General features: G+C 43.7%; 1 protein-coding gene across 1 annotated transcript in view; it reads left to right on the top strand.

The window, feature by feature from the left end:
- LOC311119579 (uncharacterized protein) overlaps positions 1-24,841 on the top strand; it is a gene marked incomplete at its 5' end in the record, with an annotated part of 52,927 nt that overhangs the window by 5,644 nt on the left and 22,442 nt on the right. The window contains 3 exons of the mRNA XM_084194254.1: positions 11,384-11,427; positions 20,560-20,672; positions 21,459-21,523. Coding sequence (XP_084050380.1) covers positions 11,384-11,427; positions 20,560-20,672; positions 21,459-21,523 — 222 coding nt within the window. The remainder of the gene's footprint in view (positions 1-11,383; positions 11,428-20,559; positions 20,673-21,458; positions 21,524-24,841) is intronic.

The raw sequence follows: 24,841 nt of genomic DNA, 5'->3' as shown, positions 1-24,841 counted from the left end.
TGGTGATCAACTGCACTGATGGAGCGGAAATCACAGAAGATCGATGAGGTAGTTGCAGCAGCAGATAAATATTTGGGTGTGAGAGATTTTAGTGCAGAAGATCTACAGGGAATTTTGAGATAAGGGGTTCCATTCTCCCAGGCCGACGGCCTGGTGTAGGATAATTTGGGGCCAAGTATTGTTATTAATAATAATGTACTACTTTTCTATAGCGCTTTTCATAGAATCTCAAAGCGCTTCACAAGTCAACCAACAAGTCTTTAAACGCTGCATCCTCCGAAGATGGAGAGGGTCAGTTCCAATTCCTCCATTTTTTTTCTTCTCTTCAGCTCGAGAAAAGTGGAACAATACTAGTGGTGCACTTCTCCCCTGGTCCGCTTCTCCCCTGGTCCACTTCTCCCCTGGTCCCCTGGTCCACTTCTCCCCTGGTCTGGGCGCTCTGGCTTACGAGTACTCTTATTCTACATTTCTCACAAACTAGATAATAAGAAACCACAGCAACAGTTTTTTTTACAAAAGACAAAAACATCATCCACATTTTCACCATTTACTTGAACACAGCAAGTTGTGCGTTAGCTCTCCTATTCTGTGTTTTCATCTAAACCAGTCGGTCGGGTCAAAGTGGAGAGGTAGGAATTCCGATAGATGTTATCAGAACACGATGGCCCATATTGTCAGTAACGCCTTGATGGATGCTTGATTTAGTCATAACTTTTTATTTATTCGCTTTTATTTATTCAGGGTAACCTAATCGAGACCAGGGTCTCATTCCCAATGGTGCCCTGAGTAAAAACATTTTCTCACAAACAGGAAGAAAAATTAACATTACAAATAAAGCAAGAATAAAATTAACCACAAGGCACAACCTCAACACCACAATTTCAACAAATAAACCGCTATGATCAATCGAAAAAAAAACTGCAATCCTCAATGAATTAATTCAACACCAGAGTCCTAAACTGCCCTAGCAGCACCAGAGAATCAAGATGCAAGTAATTTTGTAGGTTATTCCAACAATGGGGGGCACTAAAACTAAAGGAGGATTTTACCTAAATTGGTCGAGACCAGAGGGACCTGAAGAGTTAACCAATCCTGCGAGCGGGTTTGGTATCTCATGTTTTTATACTTCAGTTAGGTAAGTCAGAAGCTTGTGTAGTAGAGCTTTGTAAACAGAAATGGAATAGTGAAGTGATCTACTGAGACTTTAATGAGGACCAGACAACCTTTTGATACAGGATGCAGTGGTGAGGATTAAAACTGTCACCTGTGATAAAACGAAGGGCGCTATAGTAGATGGCATCCAAAGGATTAAGAGCTAATGCATTCTGGTAAATGGTTTCACTATAGTAAAGAACTGGCAGGAAAGTTGACTGTACAATCTGCTTCCTGCTATTTAGGGAGAGGCAAAATATATTTATATAAAAAAAATATGCCCACTTTAAATCTTAAATCTTTCCTTATTAAGTCTTTGTCCAAATAACCAGATATTTCTAGGATTGAACCCAATCGATGGGTGAACCATCCAATTAATAAATATGTAGTTCATCTGAAACATTTTATTTTTGCGAGAATTAGAGAACAACATGTTTAGTCTTTCCCAACTTAAGTACAATTTTTAAACCAACCAGAGTTTTCTGTAAGGCAACAAAGTCACTTTGCTGTTTTAACAAGGCAACAAAGTCACATTGCTGTTTTTAACAAGGCAACAAAGTCACATTGCTGTTTTTAACAAGGCAACAAAGTCACATTGCTGTTTTTAACAAGGCAACAAAGTCACATTGCTGTTTTTAACAAGGCAACAAAGTCACATTGCTGTTTTTAACAAGGCAACAAAGTCACATTGCTGTTTTTAACAAGGCAACAAAGTCACTTTGCTGTTTTAACAAGGCAACAAAGTCACATTGCTGTTTTTAACAAGGCAACAAAGTCACATTGCTGTTTTTAACAAGGCAACAAAGTAACTTTGCTGTTTTAACAAGGCAACAAAGTCACATTGCTGTTTTAACAAGGCAACAAAGTCACATTGCTGTTTTTAACAAGGCAACAAAGTCACATTGCTGTTTTTAACAAGGCAACAGTCACATTGCTGTTTTTAACAAGGCAACAAAGTCACATTGCTGTTTTTAACAAGGCAACAAAGTCACATTGCTGTTTTTAACAAGGCAACAAAGTCACTTTGCTGTTTTTAACAAGGCAACAAAGTCACTTTGCTGTTTTAACAAGGCAACAAAGTCACATTGCTGTTTTAACAAGGCAACAAAGTCACATTGCAGTTTTTAACATAGCCTGGTCCACAGTTGGGTCAATGGCATACAGTGCCTTCGGAAAATATTCAGACCGCTTGATCTTTTCCGTATTTTGTGACGTTACTGCCTTATTCTAAAATTGATTAAATAAAAACATTTCCTCATCAATCTACACACAATATCCATAATGACAAAGGTTTAGACATTTTTGCTAATTTATAAAAAATACAAAACAAAAATACATTATTTACATAAGTATTCAGACCCTTTGCTATGAGACTCGAAATTGGGCTCAGGTGCATCCTGTTTCCATTGATCATCCTTGAGATGTTTCTACAACTTGATTGGAGTCCACCTGTGGTAAATTCAGTTGATTGGAAATGATTTGGAAAGGCACACACCTATCTAATATAAGGTCCCACAGTTGACAGTGTATGTCAGAGCAAACACCAAGCCATGAGGTCGAAGGAATTGTCCGTAGAGCTCAGAGACAGGATTGTCTCGAGCCACAGATCTGGGGAAGGGTACCAACACATTTCTGCAGCATTGAAGGTCCCCAAGAACACAGTGGCCTCCATCATTCTTAAATGGAAGACGTTTGGAACCACCAAGACTCTTCCTAGAGCTGGCCGCCTGGCCAAACTGAGCAACCGAGGGGGAAGGGCCATGGTCAGGGAGGTGACCAAGAACCCTATGGTCATTCTGACAGAGCTCTAGAGTTCTTCTGTGGAGATGGGAGAACCTTCCAGAAGGACAACCATCTCTGCAGCACTCCACCAATCAGGTCTTTATGGTAGAGTGGCCAGACGGAAGCCACTCCTCAGTAAAAGGCACATGACAGCCCGCTCCCCATCCAACCTGACAGAGCTTGAGAGGATCTGCAGAGAAGAATGGGAGAAAATACCCAAATACAGGTGTGCCAAGCTTGTAGGGTCATACCCAAGAAGACTCGAGGCTGTAAATGTGCTTCAACAAAGTACTGAGTAAAGGGTCTGAATAGTTATGTAAATATGATATTTCCATTTTTTATTTCGTATACATTTGCAAAAATGTCTAAACCTGTTTTTGCTTTGTCATTATGGGGTATTGTGTGTAGATTGATGAGGGGAAAATAACAATTTAATCAATTTTAGAATAAGGCTGTATCAAAATGTGGAAATCATCAAGGGGTCTGAATACTTTCCGGATGCACTGTATATAACAGTGTCATCTGCATACAGAGGAATATGACAAGTTTTAACAGATAGACCAATATTATTTATATAAATAGTAAAGAGAACAGGTCCCAGTACCGACCCCTGCACCTTTTTTATTATCAAGGAAACTAGACTTCACACCATCAGAAATCACACGTTGAGTCCTATCTGACAGATAATTATCAAACCACTTGCAAAAAGCCTGATCCAGGCCTATTTCAGTCAACCTTTGAATAAGAGTGTGATGGTCAAGGATATAACATCTATAGAAGAGACAGCAATGCTTATGGGGGAGGTGTTGCTGTATATATTCAGAGCCATATCCCTGTAATGCTTAGAGAAGATCTTATGTCAAGTGTTATTGAGGTGTTGTGGTTGCAGGTTCACTTGGCACATCGAAAGCCTTTTTATTTTTGGGGTGTTGCTATAGGCCACCAAGTGCTAACAGTCAGTATCTAAATAACGTGTGAAATGCTTGATAGTGTATGTGATGTAAACAGAGAGGTCTACTTTCTTGGGGACCTAAATATTGATTGGTTTTCATCAAGCTGTCCGCTCAAGAGGAAGCTTCTCACTGTAAACCAGTGCCTGTAATCTGGTTCAGGTTATTAATCAACATACTAGAGTGTTTACAAACACTACAGGAACAAGATCAGCCACATGTATTGATCACATTTTTTCTTATATTGTAGAACATTGTTCTAAAGCTGTATCTGTACCCAGTGATCATATATCCAGGAAAGCCAAAGTTCCAAAAGCTGGGCCCAAAATAGTTTAGAAGAGATCATACAAAAGATTTTGTTGTGACTGTTATGTGGGTAATGTTAAAAATATTTGTTGGTCTGATGTGATTAATAAGGAGCATCCAGACACTGCACTTGATGAATTTATGAAATAGCTTCTTCCAATTATTGATAAACATGCAGCTGTTAAGAAACTGATTGTTAAGAACTGTTAAAGCTTCATGGTTTGATGAGAAATTGAACAATTGTATGGTTGAAAGAGATGGGGCATAAGGAGTGGCTAACAGGTCTGGCTTACCGCAAATTGAGAAATGATATGACTAAACTCAACAGAAAGAAGAATACTGTATTATGAAGCCAAGATCAATGATATAAAGAAACTTTGGAGTACTTTTAAATGAAATTATGGGAAGAAAGACTAATTCAACTCCATCTTTCATTGAATCAGATGGCATATTCATCACAACCATTTGATGTTGCCAATCATTTTAATGATTACTTCATTGGAAAAGTGGCCAAATTTAGGCAGGAAATGCCAACAACGAACAGTGAGCCGTCATACTTATGTATAAAAAAAATAATCATGAAAGAAAAGCATTGCAAGTTTGAATTTTGTAAACGTTAATGTGGGAGAGGTGGAAAAATTGTTATTGATCAATAAAGACAAACCTCCTGGCATTGACAACTTAGATGGAAAGCTACTGAGGATGGTAGCTGCCTCTATAGCCACTCCTATCTGTCATATCTTTAATCTGAGCCTAGAGGAAAGTCTTTGTCCTCAGGCCTGGAGGGAAGCAAAAGTCATTCCGCTACCCAAGAGTGGTAAAGCAGCCTTTACTGGTTCTAACAGCAGACCTATCAGCTTGCTACCAGCTCTTAGATAACTGTTGGAAAAAAATTTGTTTGACCAATTACAATGCTTCTCTGTAAATAAATTAACAACAGACTTTCAGCATGCTTATAGAGAAGGGCACTCAACATGTACTGCTCTGACACAAATGACTGATGATTGGTTGAAAGAAATTGATAATAAGAAGATTGTGGGAGCTGTACTGTTAGATTTCAGCGCAGACTTTGACATTATTGACCATAACCTGTTGTTGAGAGAACTTATGTGTTATGGCTTTTCAACCTCTGCCATATTGTGGATTCAGAGCTATCGATCTAATAGAACTCAGAGGGTTTTCTTTAATGGAAGCTTCTCTAATGTCAAGCATGTAAAGTGTGGTGTACCGCAGGGCAGCTCTCTAGGCCCTCTACTCTTTTCTATTTTTACCAATGACCTGCCACTGGCATTAAACAAAGCATGTGTGTCCATGTTTGCTGATGATTCAACCATATACACATCAGCAACCACAGCTAATGAAGTCACTGAAACCCTTAACAAAGAGTTGTAGTCTGTTTTGGAATGGGTAGCCAGTAATAAACTGGTCCTGAACATCTCTGAAACTAAGATAATTGGATTTGGTACAAATAATTCCCTAAGTTCTAGACCTCAGCTGAATCTGGTAATGAATGGTGTGGCTGTTGAACAAGTTGTTACCTTAGATTGTAAACTGTCATGGTCAAAACATGTAGATTAAATGGTTGTAAAGATGGGGAGAGGTCTGTCCGTAATAAAGAGACTCTGCTTTTTTTGACACCACACTCCAAAAAGCAAGTTCTGCAGACTCTAGTTTTGTCTAATCTTGATTGTTGTCCAGTCGTGTGGTCCAGTGCTGCAAGGAAAGACCTAGTTAAGCTGCAGCTGGTCCAGAACAGAGTGGCATGTCTTGCTCTTCATTGTAATCAGAGGGCTAATATAAATACTATGCGTGCCAGTCTCTCTTGGCTAAGAGTTGAGGAGAGACTGACTGCATCACTCTTTCTTTTTATAAGAAACATTAATGTGTTGAAAATCCCAAATTGTTTGCATTGTCAACTTACACACAGCTCTGACACACACACTTACCCCAGCAGACATGCCACCAGGGGTCTTTTCACAGTCCCCAAATCCAGAACAAATTCAAGAAAGCGTACAGTATTTTATATAGAGACATTATTGCATGGAACTCCTTCTATCTCATATTGCTCAAAAGAAGAGCAAACCCTGGTTTCAAAAAACATATAAAGCAACACCTCACGGCACAACGCCTCTCCCCTATTTTACCTAAATCGTTTGTGTGTATGTGTTGATATGTAGGCTACGTGGGCCATTTTTTAATTGATGTCGTTCTGTCCTTGAGCGGTTCTTGTCTATTAATGTTCTGTATTATGTCATGTTTTGTGTGGACCCCAGGAAGAGTAGTTGCTGTTTTCGCAAACAGCTAATGGGGATCCTAATAAAATACAACAACAAAAATATCAGGAAATGGCCGATTTTTAGTCATCCAGGAGAGGGTGAGTTCGGGGGAGCGGCGTAAATCCCCATCGGAGGGTCCAGGTGAAGTTAGGAGGCTCAGAGCTGAAAAACGGTTAGAGCCGGTGAAGTTAGGGGGCTCAGAACTGAAAGACGGTTAGATCTGGACGAGAAGGAGGATGCGTTGAAATTATTCCACTTTGCTTCCGAGTAGATGGAGTAGAGCAAAATGATCTGATTCTCATCGGTGGGATGTGTTTAAAACGGGAAAGTGGTCCAAGGTAGTATCCTCAGTAGCTACTGCAGAGGAGCCCAATCTCATAGAGCACCCTGGATTATCCCCTCGGTCGTGTAGAATTTCCGCATCAAACACAGCATGCAGTATTGAAGTCTTCTTAGCCAGAGCGAGACGTTCTCTTAGGAGCCTATTCTCCTCCAGTAACTCAATGATCCACTCCTTTGAGACACGGAGCTGTTTGCGTTTATCACAAGTGTATATAGTATACTCTTCCTCTTTGACTACAATCAACATGTCACAGGTCTCACATTTTATGACTTTGCTGTCCATCTCGGGATCCGACTCCAAAACAGAGGAGTCCGACGTGCCTATTCTCGGGTCAGAAACGGCGGTCCCGGCTACAAGAGCCATCCGCGACGTGAGACAAGCTTTGCCGGTTACAGCCAGGTGTCCTAGATAGTCGAAGCTAGCCTGCTAACGCTAGCTCCAGGAGACTGAAACAGTCCAGCCGAACACGGCATGTTGAAAGCAGCAGCACCAACAACGTGGTCCCGAAAACAAAAGTTTTAAAAGTATGAAATGTTAGTGTCTTAGAAATATTAATGTAATTTTTTTTTTTTAAAGTATAAAACACTGAAGCGCTGCACCGCCAAGCACACACGTGTCTAACACCGGTCAACACCACAAACTCACTATCACAATCAATCATAACCTCCTGGCGGCTGTTTCAGAATCACATTTAAATATACTTGGCGAATAAAGGTAATTCTGATTCTGAAACTGCTGCCAGAGGTTGAGTGTTAGTGCTCTAGTGAGTCAGTCTGTCAGCATATCAGGGAAGCAGCTCTTGTTTGTGGCGTAACAGTTTAGTTGCAAGAAGAGCCTCTCTCAAACTAAGGCAAAGGTGTTTACAAAAATGTTGTCCCTTGGTCACCCAGCTCCCACCCACTCACACACACCTCTAGCCTCACCCACACCTCTACCCTCACCCACACCTCTACCCTCACACACACCTCTAGCCTCACCCACACCTCTACCCTCACCCACACCTCCACCCTCACCCACTCACCCACACCTCTACCCTCACCCACACCTCTACCCTCACCCACTCACCCACACCTCTACCCTCACCCACTCACCCACACCTCTACCCTCACCCACTCACACACACCTCTACCCTCACACACACCTCTACCCTCACCCACTCACCCACACCTCTACCCTCACCCACTCATACACACCTCTACCCTCACCCTCCCCAACCCAACCTAAAAACCACCACCATGGTTCTTGTTGTCAGTCCGTATCCTTGAACTGTCTTATGACCAGTTGAGCCAGTTTGGAGTCAACGACAGTGCTGAGTTAGAGGTATGGGGGGAGAATGTTCCTTGCCAGCATTTGTGATCTTGTACGAGACCCGGTCATTGACGTCTCTCTCTGCATTCCCCCCCCACCAAACAGGTTCTGTGAATTAGTTCAGATGATAGCCTTGCCTTGCACACTCCCTTGCCCCATACACACACATAACACATACTCTCTCTGTCACACACACACACGCTGTGTCCCACGGCTCAGTGTGGTGTGTGTGTGTGTGTGACATCCTGACTGTGAGGTGTCTTGAGAGATGCCCGCTGGATGTTCTTTCTCTCTCTCTCTCTCTCTCTCTGGAACCCTGTGGTGAACCTGGCCAGCTCCAATGCTGTGTTGCCTTGACAATGAGGGCCTTTGAGAGCCAGACACACACACACACACACACTCTGCTGCTGGAAGAGTCCATGGAGTCGAGGGAAGCCTGCACTCAGTAGATAACTACACCCTTCCTTCTCTGACTAATAGGGTAAATGGTCCAAGTGGAAGATGTTGAATGGCTGAGGGCGGTGGAGGATTCACCTCATCTCTCTGCTGCCTGCTCTGTTTTCCTACCTGTCCTATCCTGCAGACGCCTTAAAACACACACACACATTATGACTGACACACACACACACACACATTATGGCTGACACACACAAAACACATTTCCATACACACTGAAAAACAAACCCTGAGGGTTTTGCATGTATGTAAATGTCCCGACTGGGGAATCTGTGCTACTCCTCTCACTTCCTGTCTAGACAAACACAACAGCCTGGCCACTTCCTGTCTAGACAAACACAACAGCCTGGCCACTCCCTGGGTATCTGACCACACTGGCCAACACACACTGCATTTGAATTGGCTGTATGTGTCCACAATAGTAACCCTGACCCACACCCGTCTCCCCACTCTTCATGAATTTCTATTTTGAAGGCTGAGGCTCTGGCCATGATTTCTTCCCTCAGTCTAAACATGAATGGTTCTCTCTTATGTGAGATATATATATATATATATATATTATATTATATTATATTATACTGGTAGATATAACTTGTTATATCTGTGTTGTTACTATGGAGATCAGCTGAGATGTGTACCAGGTCAGTGACAGTCAGGAAGAACACTCAAATTGGACCCAGAGGATCTTATCTTGTCAGAAACCTACTGAACTAGAGGTGGGTCTGTGTTTGGGTGGGTTTCTCTCTCGGACCGCGCCTTATAAACGGACTGAGGTCATTTTCCTGGAGAGCAAATTGAATCCAGGCTGAATGGCTCGTCTCTCTAACTCTTCTCTAATGGGGTAGTTGGACTGCAGCCTGTCTCTCTGCTCTAATAGGGGTAGTTGGACTGCAGCCTGTCTCTCTGCTCTAATAGGGGTAGTTGGACTGCAGCCTGTCTCTCTGCTCTAATAGGGGTAGTTGGACTGCAGCCTGTCTCTCTGCTCTAATAGGGGTAGTTGGACTGCAGCCTGTCTCTCTGCTCTAATAGGGGTAGTTGGACTGCAGCCTGTCTCTCTGCTCTAATAGGGGTAGTTGGACTGCAGCCTGTCTCTCTGCTCTAATAGGGGTAGTTGGACTGCAGCCTCTCTCTGCTCTAATAGGGGTAGTTAGACTGCAGCCTGTCTCTCTGCTCTAATAGGGTAGTTGGACTGCAGCCTGTCTCTCTGCTCTAATAGGGGTAGTTGGACTGCAGCCTGTCTCTCTGCTCTAATAGGGGTAGTTGGACTGCAGCCTGTCTCTCTGCTCTAATAGGGGTAGTTGGACTGCAGCCTCTCTCTGCTCTAATGGGGTAGTTGGACTGCAGCCTGTCTCTCTGCTCTAATAGGGGTAGTTGGACTGCAGCCTGTCTCTCTGCTCTAATAGGGGTAGTTAGACTGCAGCCTGTCTCTCTGCTCTAATGGGGGTAGTTGGACTGCAGCCTGTCTCTCTGCTCTAATGGGGGTAGTTGGACTGCAGCCTGTCTCTCTGCTCTAATGGGGGTAGTTGGACTGCAGCCTGTCTCTCTGCTCTAATAGGGGTAGTTGGACTGCAGCCTGTCTCTCTGCTCTAATGGGGGTAGTTGGACTGCAGCCTGTCTCTCTGCTCTAATAGGGGTAGTTGGACTGCAGCCTGTCTCTCTGCTCTAATAGGGGTAGTTGGACTGCAGCCTGTCTCTCTGCTCTAATGGGGGTAGTTGGACTGCAGCCTGTCTCTCTGCTCTAATAGGGGTAGTTGGACTGCAGCCTCTCTCTGCTCTAATAGGGGTAGTTGGACTGCAGCCTGTCTCTCTGCTCTAATGGGGGTAGTTGGACTGCAGCCTCTCTCTGCTGTAATAGGGGTAGTTGGACTGCAGCCTCTCTCTGCTCTAATAGGGGTAGTTGGACTGCAGCTTGTCTCTCTGCTCTAATGGGGTAGTTGGACTGCAGCCTGTCTCTCTTCTCTAATGGGGGTAGTTGGACTGCAGCCTGTCTCTCTTCTCTAATGGGGGTAGTTGGACTGCAGCCTGTCTCTCTGCTCTAATAGGGGTAGTTGGACTGCAGCCTGTCTCTCTGCTCTAATAGGGGTAGTTGGACTGCAGCCTGTCTCTCTGCTCTAATAGGGGTAGTTGGACTGCAGCCTCTCTCTGCTCTAATAGGGGTAGTTGGACTGCAGCCTGTCTCTCTTCTCTAATGGGGGTAGTTGGACTGCAGCCTGTTGTAGTCATTCTCTGTTACTTGTATGTGTGAGAGTTGATCATTCGCTAGACTAGCTGACCACACTGATACTGTGTGTTATGTGTTGTGTTAACCGGCTGTGTGCTGTGCTGTGTTGTGTTAACCGGCTGTGTGTTGTGTTAACCGGCTGTGTGCTGTGTTAACCGGCTGTGTGCTGTGTTAACCGGCTGTGTGCTGTGCTGTGTTGTGTTAACCGGCTGTGTGTTGTGTTAACCGGCTGTGTGTTGTGTTAACCGGCTGTGTGCTGTGTTAACCGGCTGTGTGCTGTGTTAACCGGCTGTGTGCTGTGTTAACCGGCTGTGTGTTGTGTTAACCGGCTGTGTGCTGTGTTAACCGGCTGTGTGCTGTGTTAACCGGCTGTGTGCTGTGTTAACCGGCTGTGTGCTGTGTTAACCGGCTGTGTGCTGTGTTAACCGGCTGTGTGCTGTGTTAACCGGCTGTGTGTTGTGTTAACCGGCTGTGTGCTGTGTTAACCGGCTGTGTGCTGTGTTAATCGGCTGTGTGCTGTGTTAACCGGCTGTGTGCTGTGTTAACCGGCTGTGTGCTGTGTTAACCGGCTGTGTGTTTCTCTCCTCAGGAGTCCGGCAGTGGGGAGGAGGACCTGCGCTCTCAGCCTAGAAGGTAAGACAGACACGCCCCCCGTGACATCATCACCCTTGTTTGTGACATTGCAAATGTCACTTTGTGCCTGTGTGACTGATTTCTCAGAGATCACCTGTGCTATTGTGAAATCAGAGGAATGTCCTGTGTGGCTGTGACATCAAGAACAGCACCTGTGACATCAAGAACAGCACCTGTGACTACAGTTGAAAAATTCCAGGAACTGTCAATAAATTCCTTGGTTTTCACAAAATCCCATTTGGAAGATTCCCGGAATCAGGAGGTAATAAGCAGGAAATACAGAATCCTCCAACCAGGATTTCTGGAAAACCAGGGAATTTATTGAACGTTTTGGGAATTTTGCAACCCTAATTGTGACATCAAGAGCTCCATTGCAAGAGTTCTGTCCTGTGATTGAGACATCATAAAGAGCTCCTGTGCGAGAGTTCTGTCCTGTGATTGAGACATCATAAAGAACTCCTGTGCGAGAGTTCTGTCCTGTGATTGAGACATCATAAAGAACTCCTGTGCGAGAGTTCTGTCCTGTGATTGAGACATCATAAAGAACTCCTGTGCGAGAGTTCTGTCCTGTGCAATTGTAACATCACAATGCAGGGTTCTTCTTTTTGTTGCCTAGGGCAGTGAGTTTCTGAGCTGTGGAGTTGTTGTAGATCAGGTTTGTCCTGTCTCTGTCCACCACAGACTCCCAACTGAACAGCTCTCACATAACACTGCCTTCTGCTCGTGCGTGTGTGTGTGTAGGGCTTGGAATTGCCAGGGACCTCATGATATGATATTACTCTACCAACAGTAGCAAAATAACATTGTCCCAAAATAATATTGTGATATGTAACTTTTTTTTTCTTCTTTTTTTTCCCCATCACTGCACAACATCTCTGTGTGTTAATTTTAACACCTTCTCACAAAGCAGCTGTTTTGATGATGCAGAGGTTGTTGAGTCTGGTCTTCACAAGTCCTCACTGTCAGCCCCAGCTATGGAAACCCAATTTCCCTAGTATAACATAAGGTTGTATATAGGTTTGTGACAGTAATTGAATAACTGTGTAACTGACGGTTATGGATGAAGACGTCATTAAAATAAAATGATCATCAAAACCGTTTAAATACGCCGACATTCATAAAAAAAATGTTTTACTTTCTTTTCGTGTAGATAAACTTGACCTAATAGTGGAGTGTTTACTAATGATTATAAGAAATTGTTTTGCTAACTTAGTCTGTCTATTAAATGTTCTACATCTCCTCCTCTTTCCAACTGTCCTTTTGATGCTCAAGCAGCTGATCTGTGTAGAGCGCTATAGGCTATGGCACTTCAGTAAATAAATTGTTGCATTTGTGGACTTTCTTTTATACAAGGCAGATTTTCATTGCTTGCTAGTAAATAAATAAATTGTTATTCTTTTAAAAAAGGTTGGATGTACAGTGGGGGGAAAAAAAGTATTTAGTCAGCCACCAATTGTGCAAGTTCTCCCACTTAAAAAGATGAGAGTGGCCTGTAATTTTCATCATAGGTACACGTCAACTATGACAGACAAAATGAGAAAAAAAATCCAGAAAATCACATTGTAGGATTTTTAATGAATTTATTTGCAAATTATGGTGGAAAATAAGTATTTGGTCAATAACAAAAGTTTCTCAATACTTTGTTATATACCCTTTGTTGGCAATGACACAGGTCAAACGTTTTCTGTAAGTCTTCACAAGGTTTTCACACACTGTTGCTGGTATTTTGGCCCATTCCTCCATGCAGATCTCCTCTAGAGCAGTGATGTTTTGGGGCTGTCGCTGGGCAACACGGACTTTCAACACCCTCCAAAGATTTTCTATGGGGTTGAGATCTGGAGACTGGCTAGGCCACTCCAGGACCTTGAAATGCTTCTTACGAAGCCACTCCTTCGTTGCCCGGGCGGTGTGTTTGGGATCATTGTCATGCTGAAAGACCCAGCCATGTTTCATCTTCAATGCCCTTGCTGATGGAAGGAGGTTTTCACTCAAAATCTCACGATACATGGCCCCATTCATTCTTTCCTGTACACGGATCAGTCGCCCTGGTCCTTTGCAGAAAAACAGCCCCAAAGCATGATGTTTCCACCCCCATGCTTCACAGTAGGTATTGTGTTCTTTGGACGCAACTCAGCATTCTTTGTCCTCCAAACACGACGAGTTGAGTTTTTACCAAAAAGTTCCATTTTGGTTTCATCTGACCATATGACATTCTTCCAATCCTCTTCTGGATCATCCAAATGCACTCTAGCAAACTTCAGACGGGCCTGGACATGTACTGGCTTAAGCAGGGGGACACGTCTGGCACTGCAGGATTTGAGTCCCTGTCGGCGTAGTGTGTTACTGATGGTAGGCTTTGTTACTTTGGTCCCAGCTCTCTGCAGGTCATTCACTAGGTCCCCCCGTGTGGTTCTGGGATTTTTGCTCACCGTTCTTGTGATCATTTTGACCCCACGGGGTGAGATCTTGCGTGGAGCCCCAGATCGAGGGAGATTATCAGTGGTCTTGTATGTCTTCCATTTCCTAATAATTGCTCCCACAGTTGATTTCTTCAAACCAAGCTGCTTACCTATTGCAGATTCAGTCTTCCCAGCCTGGTGCAGGTCTACAATTTTGTTTCTGGTGTCCTTTGACAGCTCTTTGGTCTTGGCCATAGTGGAGTTTGGAGTGTGACTGTTTGAGGTTGTGGACAGGTGTCTTTTATACTGATAACAAGTTCAAACAGGTGCCATTAATACAGGTAATGAGTGGAGGACAGAGGAGCCTCTTAAAGAAGGAGTTACAGGTCTGTGAGAGCCAGAAATCTTGCTTGTTTGTAGGTGACCAAATACTTATTTTCCACCATAATTTGCAAATCGATTCATTAGAAATCCTACAATGTTATTTTCTGGATTTTTTTCTTCTCAATTTGTCTGTCATAGTTGACGTGTACCTATGATGAAAATTACAGGACTCTCTCATCTTTTTAAGTGGGAGAAATTCCACAATTGGTGGCTGACTAAATACTTTTTTTCCCCCCACTGTATAAACTGGTGTTAAAGTCTCAAAGCAGCATGATGAGGGACAATTAACCCCCGGTGTGCTGCTAAGAGTAAACGGTGTGGAGTTGAAGGGGAAGAACAGGGCTTTCCCCAATGCCCTTAATACTGGAAGAAGGACATGTACGTGTGACTGGACTGAATATATGTTCAGGAGTGTGTGTGGGGGGGGGGGGGGGGGGTGGTTGAGGTTGTCACGTTCTCTTGGCATGCACCTCCTTGACCACTAGTCTCAGGAGTCTTTTGTTGAAGATGTCAAAATATTATGTTCGTCTGATGTGCATAAGGAAGTGAATCCAGATGCAGCACTGGTATTGTAAAATCACTCGTGCCAATTGTTGACAAGCTTGCACCTGTTAAGAAACTCACTGTGAGCTGTTAGAGCCCTCTGGATTGATGAGGAACTGAAACATTTTATGGTTCGAAGAAATGATGCAAAAGAGGTGCCAATCATTTCAATTACTATTTCAATAGTGAAGTGGACAAACCTAAGAAGTGAAATGACTTTGAACAGTGAACCATCATATTTGTGTATTGAAGATCTGATAACGAAAGAGAAGGATTGCTGTTTTGAGTTTGGTCAAGTTTGTATGGAAGAGGTGGAAGAATTGTTATCCATCAATAATGATAAGCCACCAGGTATAGACAACCTAGATGGAAAACTATTGAGAATGGTAGCAGACTGTATTGCCAGCCCTATTTGCCATGTCTTTAACCAACCCCCAAAGGACTGTGTGTGTCCACAGGCGTGGAAGTTAGCTAAAGTAATTCCACTACCTAAAAATAGTAAAGCACCCTTTTCTGTCTCTAACAGCCGACCAATCAGTTTGCTGCCTGTTCTTAGTAAACTGATGGAGAAAATTGTGTTTGAACAAATACAATGCTATTTTTCAAAGAACAAGCTAACTACTGACTTTCAGCATGCATATAGGGAAGGGCTCTCAACTTGTACTGCACTAACTCAGATGACTGACGATTGGTTAAAATAAATGGATAATAAGATGATAGTTGGAGCTGTACTGTTAGATTTCACTGCAGCCTTTGGTGTTATTGAGCATAATTTGTTATTGAAAAAACTCACTTGTTATGGCTTTACATCACCTGCCATCACATGGTTGGAGAGTTATTTATCCAATAGAACCCAGATAGTGTTCTTCAATGGAAGCTTCTCTAACATCTGATATGTACAGTGCGGTATCCCTCAGGGCAGTTGTCTTGGGCCGATACTCTTCTCTATTTTTACAAATGATTTGCCACTTACAAGAAGCTAAAATGACTATGTATGCTGATGATTGTACACACATCAGCACCTACAGCCAGTGAGCTCACTGAGACTCTTAGCAAGGAGTTAGTCTGTGTCAGAATGGGGTTAATTAACCAATAAACTGGTCTTTAAATACAGTGCCTTCAGAAAGTATTCACACCCCTTGACTTTTTTCACATTTTGTTGTGTTACAGCCTAAATTTTAAAATGGATTAAATTGAGATTTGTTGTCACTGGCCTACACAAAATACCCCAAAATGTCAAAGCGGAATTATGTTTTTACAAATTCATAAAAAATAGAAAGCTGAAATGTCTTGAGTCAATAAGTATTCAACCCCTTTGTTATGGCAAGCCTAAATAAGTTCAGGAGTAAAAATGTGCTTAACAAGTCACATAATAAGTTGCATGGACTCCCTCTGTGTGCAATAATAATGTTTAACATGATTTTTGAATGACTACCTCCTCTCTGTACCCCACACATACAATTATCTGTAAGGTCCCTCAGTCGAACAGTGCATTTCCACCACAAAGACCAGGGAGGTTTTCCAATGCCTCGCAAAGAAGATCACCTATTGGTAGATGGGTAAAAATAAAAAAGCAGACATTGAATATCCCTTTGAGCATGGTGAAGTTATTAATTACACTTTAGATGGTGTATCAATACACCCAGTCACTACAAAGATACAGGAGTCCTTCCTAACTCCGTTGCCGGGGAGGAAGGAAACTTCTCAGAGATTTCACCATGAGGCCAGTGGTGACTTTAAAACAGTAACAGTTTAATGGCTGTGATAGGAGAACTGAGGATGGATCAAGAACATTATAGTTACTCCACAATACTAACATATTTGACAGAGTGAAAATGAAGCCTGTACAGAATAAAAAATATTCCAAAACATGCATCCTGTTTGCAACAAGGCACTAAAGTAATACTGCAAAAACTTTTTGTCCTGAATACAAAGTGTTATGTTTGGGCAAATCCAATACAACACATTACTGGGTACCACTCTCCATCTTTTCAAGCATAGTGGTGGCTGCATCATGTTATGGGTGTGCTTGTAATCATTAAGGACTGGGAAGTTTTTCAGGATAAAAAAGAAACGGATCTACGCACAGTTTTGACTTAAATCTACTTGAAAATATTTGTCAAGACCTGAAAATGGTCGTCTCTCAATGATCAACAACCAATTTGACACAGCTTGAAGAATTTTGGAAAGAATAATAATAATGGGCAAATGTTAAACAATCAGGAGCAATCCAGGTGTCGAAAGCTCTTAGAGACTTACCCAGAAAGACAGCAAACATATTATAATAATAATCTAAAAACATGTTTTTACTGTGTCATTATGGGGTACTGTGTGTAGATGGGTGAGAAAAAATATTACATTGATGGAAGTTACAATCTATCTGCAATATTAAAGTTGATCTACCCCCTAAAAAAAAAAAAAAGGTTTTTGTGAAGATGGGGAGAGGTATGTCTGTTTATAAAAATATGTTTTTGACACAAAGATCAACTGTACTAGTTCAGGCTCTGGTCTTGTCCCATCTTGATTACTGTCCGGTAATATGGTCAGGGTGCAGCAAAGAAAGACCTAGCAAAGCTGCAGCTGGCTCAAAACAGAGCAGCACGTCTTGCCCTTAACTGCACACACAGAACTAACATCAACAACATGCATGATAGTCTTTCTTGGTTGAGGAGAAATTGACGACTTCTCTTCTAGTCTTTTTAAGAAACATTTGTGCGTTGAAAATGCCTAACTACTTCCCACCAGACACACCACTATGGGTTTCTTCACGGTAGCCATACCCATTTCCTTTCTTCCTGTGCCAATCAAATTTGCCTAGACCTACTGCCACATTTGCAGGTTGTTAGCTAGCTAGGTAACATGACTGAACAACGTTGTTTGTTATCAAACCAATAATTAGATACGCAGGATTAGTTTAAAAACGGCCCGCGACATTGTTTGTAAATTATATAATGTAAAATGCGTGCGAAATCGCGCAGGAAGAAAAAAAAAAAAAGGTAGTTCTGGTAATATGGGTGATATTGTTTTTAGCTAAAGACATGCCGGTTTTCTTTGCTGTGAAGCTGTGTCCATTTCCTCTCTGCCAGAGGCTGCGTGACAGTGAACTTGCAATTTCAAAGCCTACTCAGACTGGCCTGTGCGATGCGCATGAAAGTGAAGTGGACATTATTGGATTGGCACATACAAGACACTAGGTCAGATTTTGCTTACTAGGCTACTTTGAAGCAAGCTCATAATATGAAATAAAGCATTCAGGTTTCAAACAAATAAGGATGTTTTAGCAAATTTATAAAATATAAAAAACATACCTTATTTACAGAAGTATTCAGACCTTTTGCTATGAGACTTGAAATTGAGCTCCGGTGCATCCTGTTTCCATTGATCATCCTTGATGTTTCTACAACTTGATTGGAGTCCACCTGTGGTAAATTCAATTGATTGGACATTATTTGGAAAGGCACATACCTGTCTATATAAGGTCCCACAGTTGACAGTGCATGACAGAGCAAAAACCAAGCCATAAGGTTGAAGGAATTGTCCGTAGAGCTCCGAGACAGGATTATGTTGAGGCACAGATTTGGGGAAGGGTAGCAAAACATTTCTGCAGCATTGAAGGTCCCCAAGAACACAGTGGCCTCCATCATTCTTAAATGGAAGACGTTTGGAACCACCAAGACTGTTCCTAGAGCTGGCTGCCCGGCCAAACTAAGAAATCGGGGGAGAAGAGCCTTGGTCAGGGAGGTGACCGAGAACCCGATGGTCACTCTGACAGAGCTCCAGAGTTCCTCTTTGGAGATGGGAGACCCTTCCAGAAGGACAACCATCTCTGCAGCACTCCACCAATCAGGCCTTTATGGTAGAGTGGCCAGACAGAAGCCACTCCTCAGTAAAAGCCACATGACAGCCCGCTTGGAGTTTGCCAAAAGACACCTAAAGGATTCTCAGACCATGAGAAACAAGATTCTCTGCTCTGATGAAACCAAGATTGAACTATTTGGCCTGAATGCCAAGCGTCACGTCTGGAGGAAACCTGGCACCATCCCTACGGAGAAGCATGGTGGTGGCATCATCATGCTGTGGGGATGTTTTTCAGCGGCAGGGACTGGGAGACTAATCAGGATTGAGGGGAAAGATTAACAAAGCAAAGTACAGAGAGATCCTTGATGAAAACCTGCTCCAGAGCGCTCAGGAGCTCAGACTGGGGCGAAGGTTCACCTTCCAACAGGACAATGGCCCTAAGCACACAGCCAAGACAACGCAGGAGTGGCTTTGGGACAAGTCTCTGAATGTCCTTGAGTGGCCCAGCCAGAGCCCGGACTTGAACCCCGTCGAACATCTCTGGAGAGACCTGAAAATCGCTGTGCAGCGATGCTCCCCGTCCAACCTGACAGCGCTTGAGAGGATCTGCAGAGAAGAATGGGAGAAACTCCCCAAATACAGGTGTGCCAAACTTGTAGCGTCATACCCAAGAAGACTTGAGGCTGTAATCGCTGCCAAAGGTGCTTCAACAAAGTACTGAGTAAAGGGTCTGAATACTTATGGAAATGTAATATTTAAATTTTTTATTTTGAATACATTTACAAAAATTTCTAAAAACCTGTTTTTGCTTTGTCATTATGGGATATTGTGTGTAGATTGATGAGGGGGGAAAATGATTTAATCTATTTTAGAATAAGGCTGTAACTTAAAGTGGAAAAAGTCAAGGGGTCTGAATACTTTACGAATGCACTGTAAATGGTGAATGAGAGGCGCTCTTCAATTACCAGTGGAGAAATAAAAATAGAAAATCTATTTTTAATCGTGCACCAAAGCTGTTTTTAACACCCGATTGCGCATTTTAGAGTTGTTGTGCAATGAATGGGTTTATAAAAGCATGTTTTGAGGAGCTGCAGGAGAAATCCCCTCAGAGTAGGCTCAGTATGCCGTGTGTGATAGTTGTGTTGGATAAATAAGATCCATGATGATTAACGAAAATACACACAGGCCAATTTAATGACACTAAAATTATGCAAATGCACCTATAAACCGATAAGCATGAAGGTCAAATGTATTTCCATCGACTGGTATTTCCATCAATGAATAAAAAGCATTATTTTGCAATAGGAATTATTTTTTTTCTCCTGGTCATTTTAGCATGCAACAGTTATTTATTGATTAGTTTTACATTTCTTTTATCAGCCAAAAGCCGGCTAACCGAAACCCTGCGTGGTATCGGTATAAACCCTGCGTGGTATCAGTATAAACCCTGCGTGGTACCGGTATAAACCCTGCGTGGTACCGGTATTAACCCTGCGTGGTACCGGTATAAACCCTGCGTGGTACCGGTATAAACCCTGCGTGGTACCGGTATAAACCCTGCGTGGTACCGGTATAAACCCTGCGTGGTACCGGTATAAACCCTCCGTGGTATCGGTATAAACCCTGCGTGGTACCGGTATAAACCCTGCGTGGTACCGGTATAAACCCTGCGTGGTACCGGTATAAACCCTGCGTGGGACCGGTATAAACCCTGCGTGGTACCGGTATAAACCCTGCGTGGTACCGGTATAAACCCTGCGTGGTACCGGTATAAACCCTGCGTGGTACCGGTATAAACCCTGCGTGGTACCGGTATAAACCCTGCGTGGTACCGGTATAAACCCTGCGTGGTACCGGTACTAACCCTGCGTGGTACCGGTACTAACCCTGCGTGGTACCGGTATAAACCCTGCGTGGTACCGGTAAAAACCCTGCGTGGTACCGGTATAAACCCTGCGTGGTACCGGTTACCATGCAACACTAAACACGTTCTCTCTCCCCCCTCCAGTATCAGTGAGAGCTTCCTGACAGTAAAAGGCGCCGCCCTCTTCCTGCCCCGTGGAAGTGGCTCCTCCCCTAGCTCCGCCTCCCGCTTCTCTCAGCTCCGCAGCAAACATGCAGGTACAGTACGGAGTACAGACATCAAGGGGCATTATGGGAAAACGGAGCACGGTAGCTTCATGTTCAGTCAATGAAATGTTTTTTATAAATCCCTTTTTACATTAGCAGATGTCACAACTAGAGTACAGTAGGCCCGGGACAATACCAGTTTCGCAATATTGCTCCTTTGCTGAATGTAAAATATTGCTATATCTTAAAAAATAAATGTGACTCTTGAGGACAACATAATGATGTTTGTTTTCAACATTAGGGCTGTTTTCCTAAAGAAGTTAAATCCGCTTTGTGTTTTTGTTTACTTGCCACGATACTAACAAATATCGCGATACTGGTATCGTCCCGGTCCTATTGTACAGTTACCCGCCCTAGACCCAGCAGAAGCACAGTGGCCAGGAGAAGCTAAGGCACAGTGGCCAGGAGAAGCTAAGGCACAGTGGCCAGGAGAAGCTAAGGCACAGTGGCCAGGAGAAGCTAAGGCACAGTGGCCAGGAGAAGCTAAGGCACGGTGGCCAGGAGAAGCTAAGGCACGGTGGCCAGGAGAAGCTAAGGCACGGTGGCCAGGAGAAGCTCCATAATTCAGCTTTTAATGAGTTAGAACTGCCGAAGGGGAGATGGATGTAGAAATGCCAGTGATAAAGCATTAGTGGGACTAAAGAGAAAAGATGATCTGATTTAGCATTTACTATTGAGCAGATATGCTAATTGTACTCTAAATGCCATAAGGACGCTAACAAGGAATGGTTATTGATAATGAGGACACACAGCAACGTTAACTGTGTGTGTGTCTAGGTGATCTCCAGCAGCACCTGCAGACCATGTTCACTCTCCTCCGACCAGAGGACAACATCAAACTGGTGAGTACACGCACACACAAACACACACACGCACACACACACACACACAAACACACACACGCACACACACACACACACACACACACACACAAACACACACAAAATAGCCCTCTAACCAATTGTACTATTATGTGTGTTTTTTCGCGTTATTTGTAATTTATTCTGTACATAATGTTTCTGCCATCGTCTCTTATAACCAAAAAGAGCTTCTGGATATCAGGACAGCGATTACTCACCTCGTATTGGACGAAGATTTTTTTCTTCAACGAGTCGGACGCGAAGGATATCCTACAGACACCCGACAAGGCCCAAATCCCTGTCATTCGCAAGAGAAAGAGACGGAGATATCGTGGACGTAGGTCGGGGTGCCTTGTAAGGATCCGACGGCGAGCGAGTAAACTGCCTCTTCCATCAATCCTATTAGCCAATCTTCAATCATTGGAAAATAAATTAGATGACCTAAGATTACGATTATCCTACCAACGGGACATTAAAAACTGTAATATCTTATGTTTCACCGAGTCGTGGCTGAACGACGACATGGACAACATACAGCTAGCGGGCTATACGCTACATCGGCAGGATAGAACGGCTGACTCCGGTAAGACAAGGGGTGGCGGTCTGTGTATATTTGTAAACAACAGCTGGTGCACAAAATCAAATACTAAGGAAGTCTCAAGGTTTTGCTCGCCTGAGGTAGAGTATCTTATGATAAGTTGTAGACCAAACTATTTACCAAGAGAGTTTTCATCTATATTTTTCATAACTGTCTATTTACCACCACAAACCAATGTTGGCATTAAGATTGCACTCAATGAGCTGTATAAGGCCATAAGTAAACAGGAAAACGCTCATCCAGAGGCAGCGCTCCTAGTGGCCGGGGACTTTAATGCAGGGAAACTTAAATCCATTCTACCTAATTTCTACCAGCATGTTAAATGTGCAACCAGAGGAAAAAATACTCTAGACCACCTTTACTCCACACACAGAGACGCATACAAAGCTCTCCCTCGCCCTCCATTTTGCAAATCTGACCATAACTCTATCCTCCTGATTCCTGCTTATAAGCTAAAACTAAAGCAGGAAGCACCAGTGACTCGGTTAATAAAAAAGTGTTCAGACGACGCAGATGCTATGCTACAGGACTGTTTTGCTAGCACAGACTGGAACATGTTCTGGGATTCTTCAGATAGCATTGAGGAGTACACCACATCAGTCACTGGCTTCATCAATAAATGCATCGATGATGTCGTCCCCACAGTGACCGTACGTACATACCCCAACCAGAAGCTATGGATTACAGGCAACATCCGCACTGAGCTAAAGGGTAGAGCTGCCGCTTTCAAGGAGCGGGACTCTAACCCGGACGCTTATAAGAAATCCTGCTATGCCCTCCGACGAACCATCAAACAGGCAAAGAGTCAATACAGGACTATGATTGAATCGTACTACACCGGCTCTGACGCTCGTCGGATGTGGCAGGGCTTGAAAACTATTACAGACTACAAAGGGAAGCACAGCCGCGAGCTGCCCAGTGACACAAGCCTACCAGATGAGGTAAACCACTTGTATGCTCACTTCGAGGCAAGCAACACTGAAGCATGCATGAGAGCACCAGCTGTTCCGGATGACTATGTGATCACGCTCTCCGTAGCCGATGTGAGTAAGACTTTGAAGCAGGGCAACATTCACAAGGCCGCAGGGCCAGATGGATTACCAGGACGTGTACTCCGAGCATGTGCTAACCAACTGGCAAGTGTCTTCACTGACATTTTCAACATGTCCCTGTCTGAGTATGTAATACCAACATGTTTCAAGCAGACCACCATAGTCCCCGTGCCCAAGAACACTAAGATAACCTGCCTAAATGACTACCGACCCGTAGCACTCACGTCTGTAGCCATGACGTGCTTTGAAAGGCTGGTCATGGCTCACATCAATACCATTATCCCAGAAACCCTAGACCCACTCCAATTTGCATACTGCCACAACAGATCCACAGATGATGCAATCTCTATTGCACTCCACACTGCCCTTTCCCACCTGGACAAGAGGAACACCTACGTGAGAATGCTATTCATTGACTACAGCTCAGTGTTCAACACCATAGTGCCCTCAAAGCTCATCACTAAGCTAAGGATCCTGGGACTAAACACCTCCCTCTGCAACTGGATCCTGGACTTCCTGACGGGCCGCCCCCAGGTGGTAAGGGTAGGTAACAACACATCTGCCACGCTGATCCTCAACACGGGGGCCCCTCAGGGGTGCGAGCTCTGTCCCCTCCTATACTCCCTGTTCACTCATGACTGCATGGCCACGCACGACTCCAACACCATGATTAAGTTTGCCGACGACACAACAGTGATAGGCCTGATCACCGACAACGATGAGACAGCCTATAGGGAGGAGGTCAGAGACCTGGCCGTGTGGTGCCAGGACAACAACCTCTCCCTCAATGTGACCAAGACAAAGGAGATGATCGTGGACTACAGGGAAAAAAAAGAGGACTGAGCACGCCCCCATTCTCATCGACGGGGCTGTAGTGGAACAGGTTGAGAGCTTCAAGTTCCTTGGTGTCCATATCACTATTATGGTCCAAACACACCAAGACAGTCATGAAGAGGGCACGACAAAGCCTATTCCCCCTCAGGAGACTGAAAAGATTTGGCATGGGTCCTCAGATCCTCAAAAAATTATACAGCTGCACCATCGAGAGCATCCTGACTGGTTGCATCACCGCCTGGTATGGCAACTGCTCGGCCTCCGACCGCAAGGCACTACAGAGGGTAGTGCGTACGGCCCAGTACATCACTGGGGCAAAGCTTCCTGCCATCCAGGACCTCTAAACCAGGCGGTGTCAGAGGAAGGCCCTCAAAATTGTCAAAGACTCCAGCCACCCTAGTCATAGACTGTTCTCTCTGCTACCGCACGGAAAGCGGTACCGGAGCGCCAAGTCTAGGTCCAAAAGGCTTCTCAACAGCTTCTACCCCCAAGCCATAAGACTCCTGAACAGCATGGCTACCCTGACTATTTGCACTGCCCCCCCCACCCCCACCCCATCTTTTTACGCAGCTGCTACTCTGTTAATTATTTATGCATAGTCACTTTAACTCTACCCACATGTACAGTGGGGGAAAAAAGTATTTAGTCAGCCACCAATTGTGCAAGTTCTCCCACTTAAAAAGATGAGAGAGGCCTGTAATTTTCATCATAGGTACACGTCAACTATGACAGACAAATTGAGAAAAAAATATCCAGAAAATCACATTATAGGATTTTTAATGAATTTATTTGCAAATTATGGTGGAAAATAACTAT

This window comes from Coregonus lavaretus, assembly GCF_964263955.1.
Source record: "Coregonus lavaretus genome assembly, contig: HAP1_SCAFFOLD_945, whole genome shotgun sequence".
In the NCBI taxonomy this organism is placed as follows: domain Eukaryota; kingdom Metazoa; phylum Chordata; class Actinopteri; order Salmoniformes; family Salmonidae; genus Coregonus; species Coregonus lavaretus.
The sequence above is the reverse complement of the archived record's forward strand: the minus strand, read 5'-3'. Positions and strand labels throughout refer to the sequence as shown.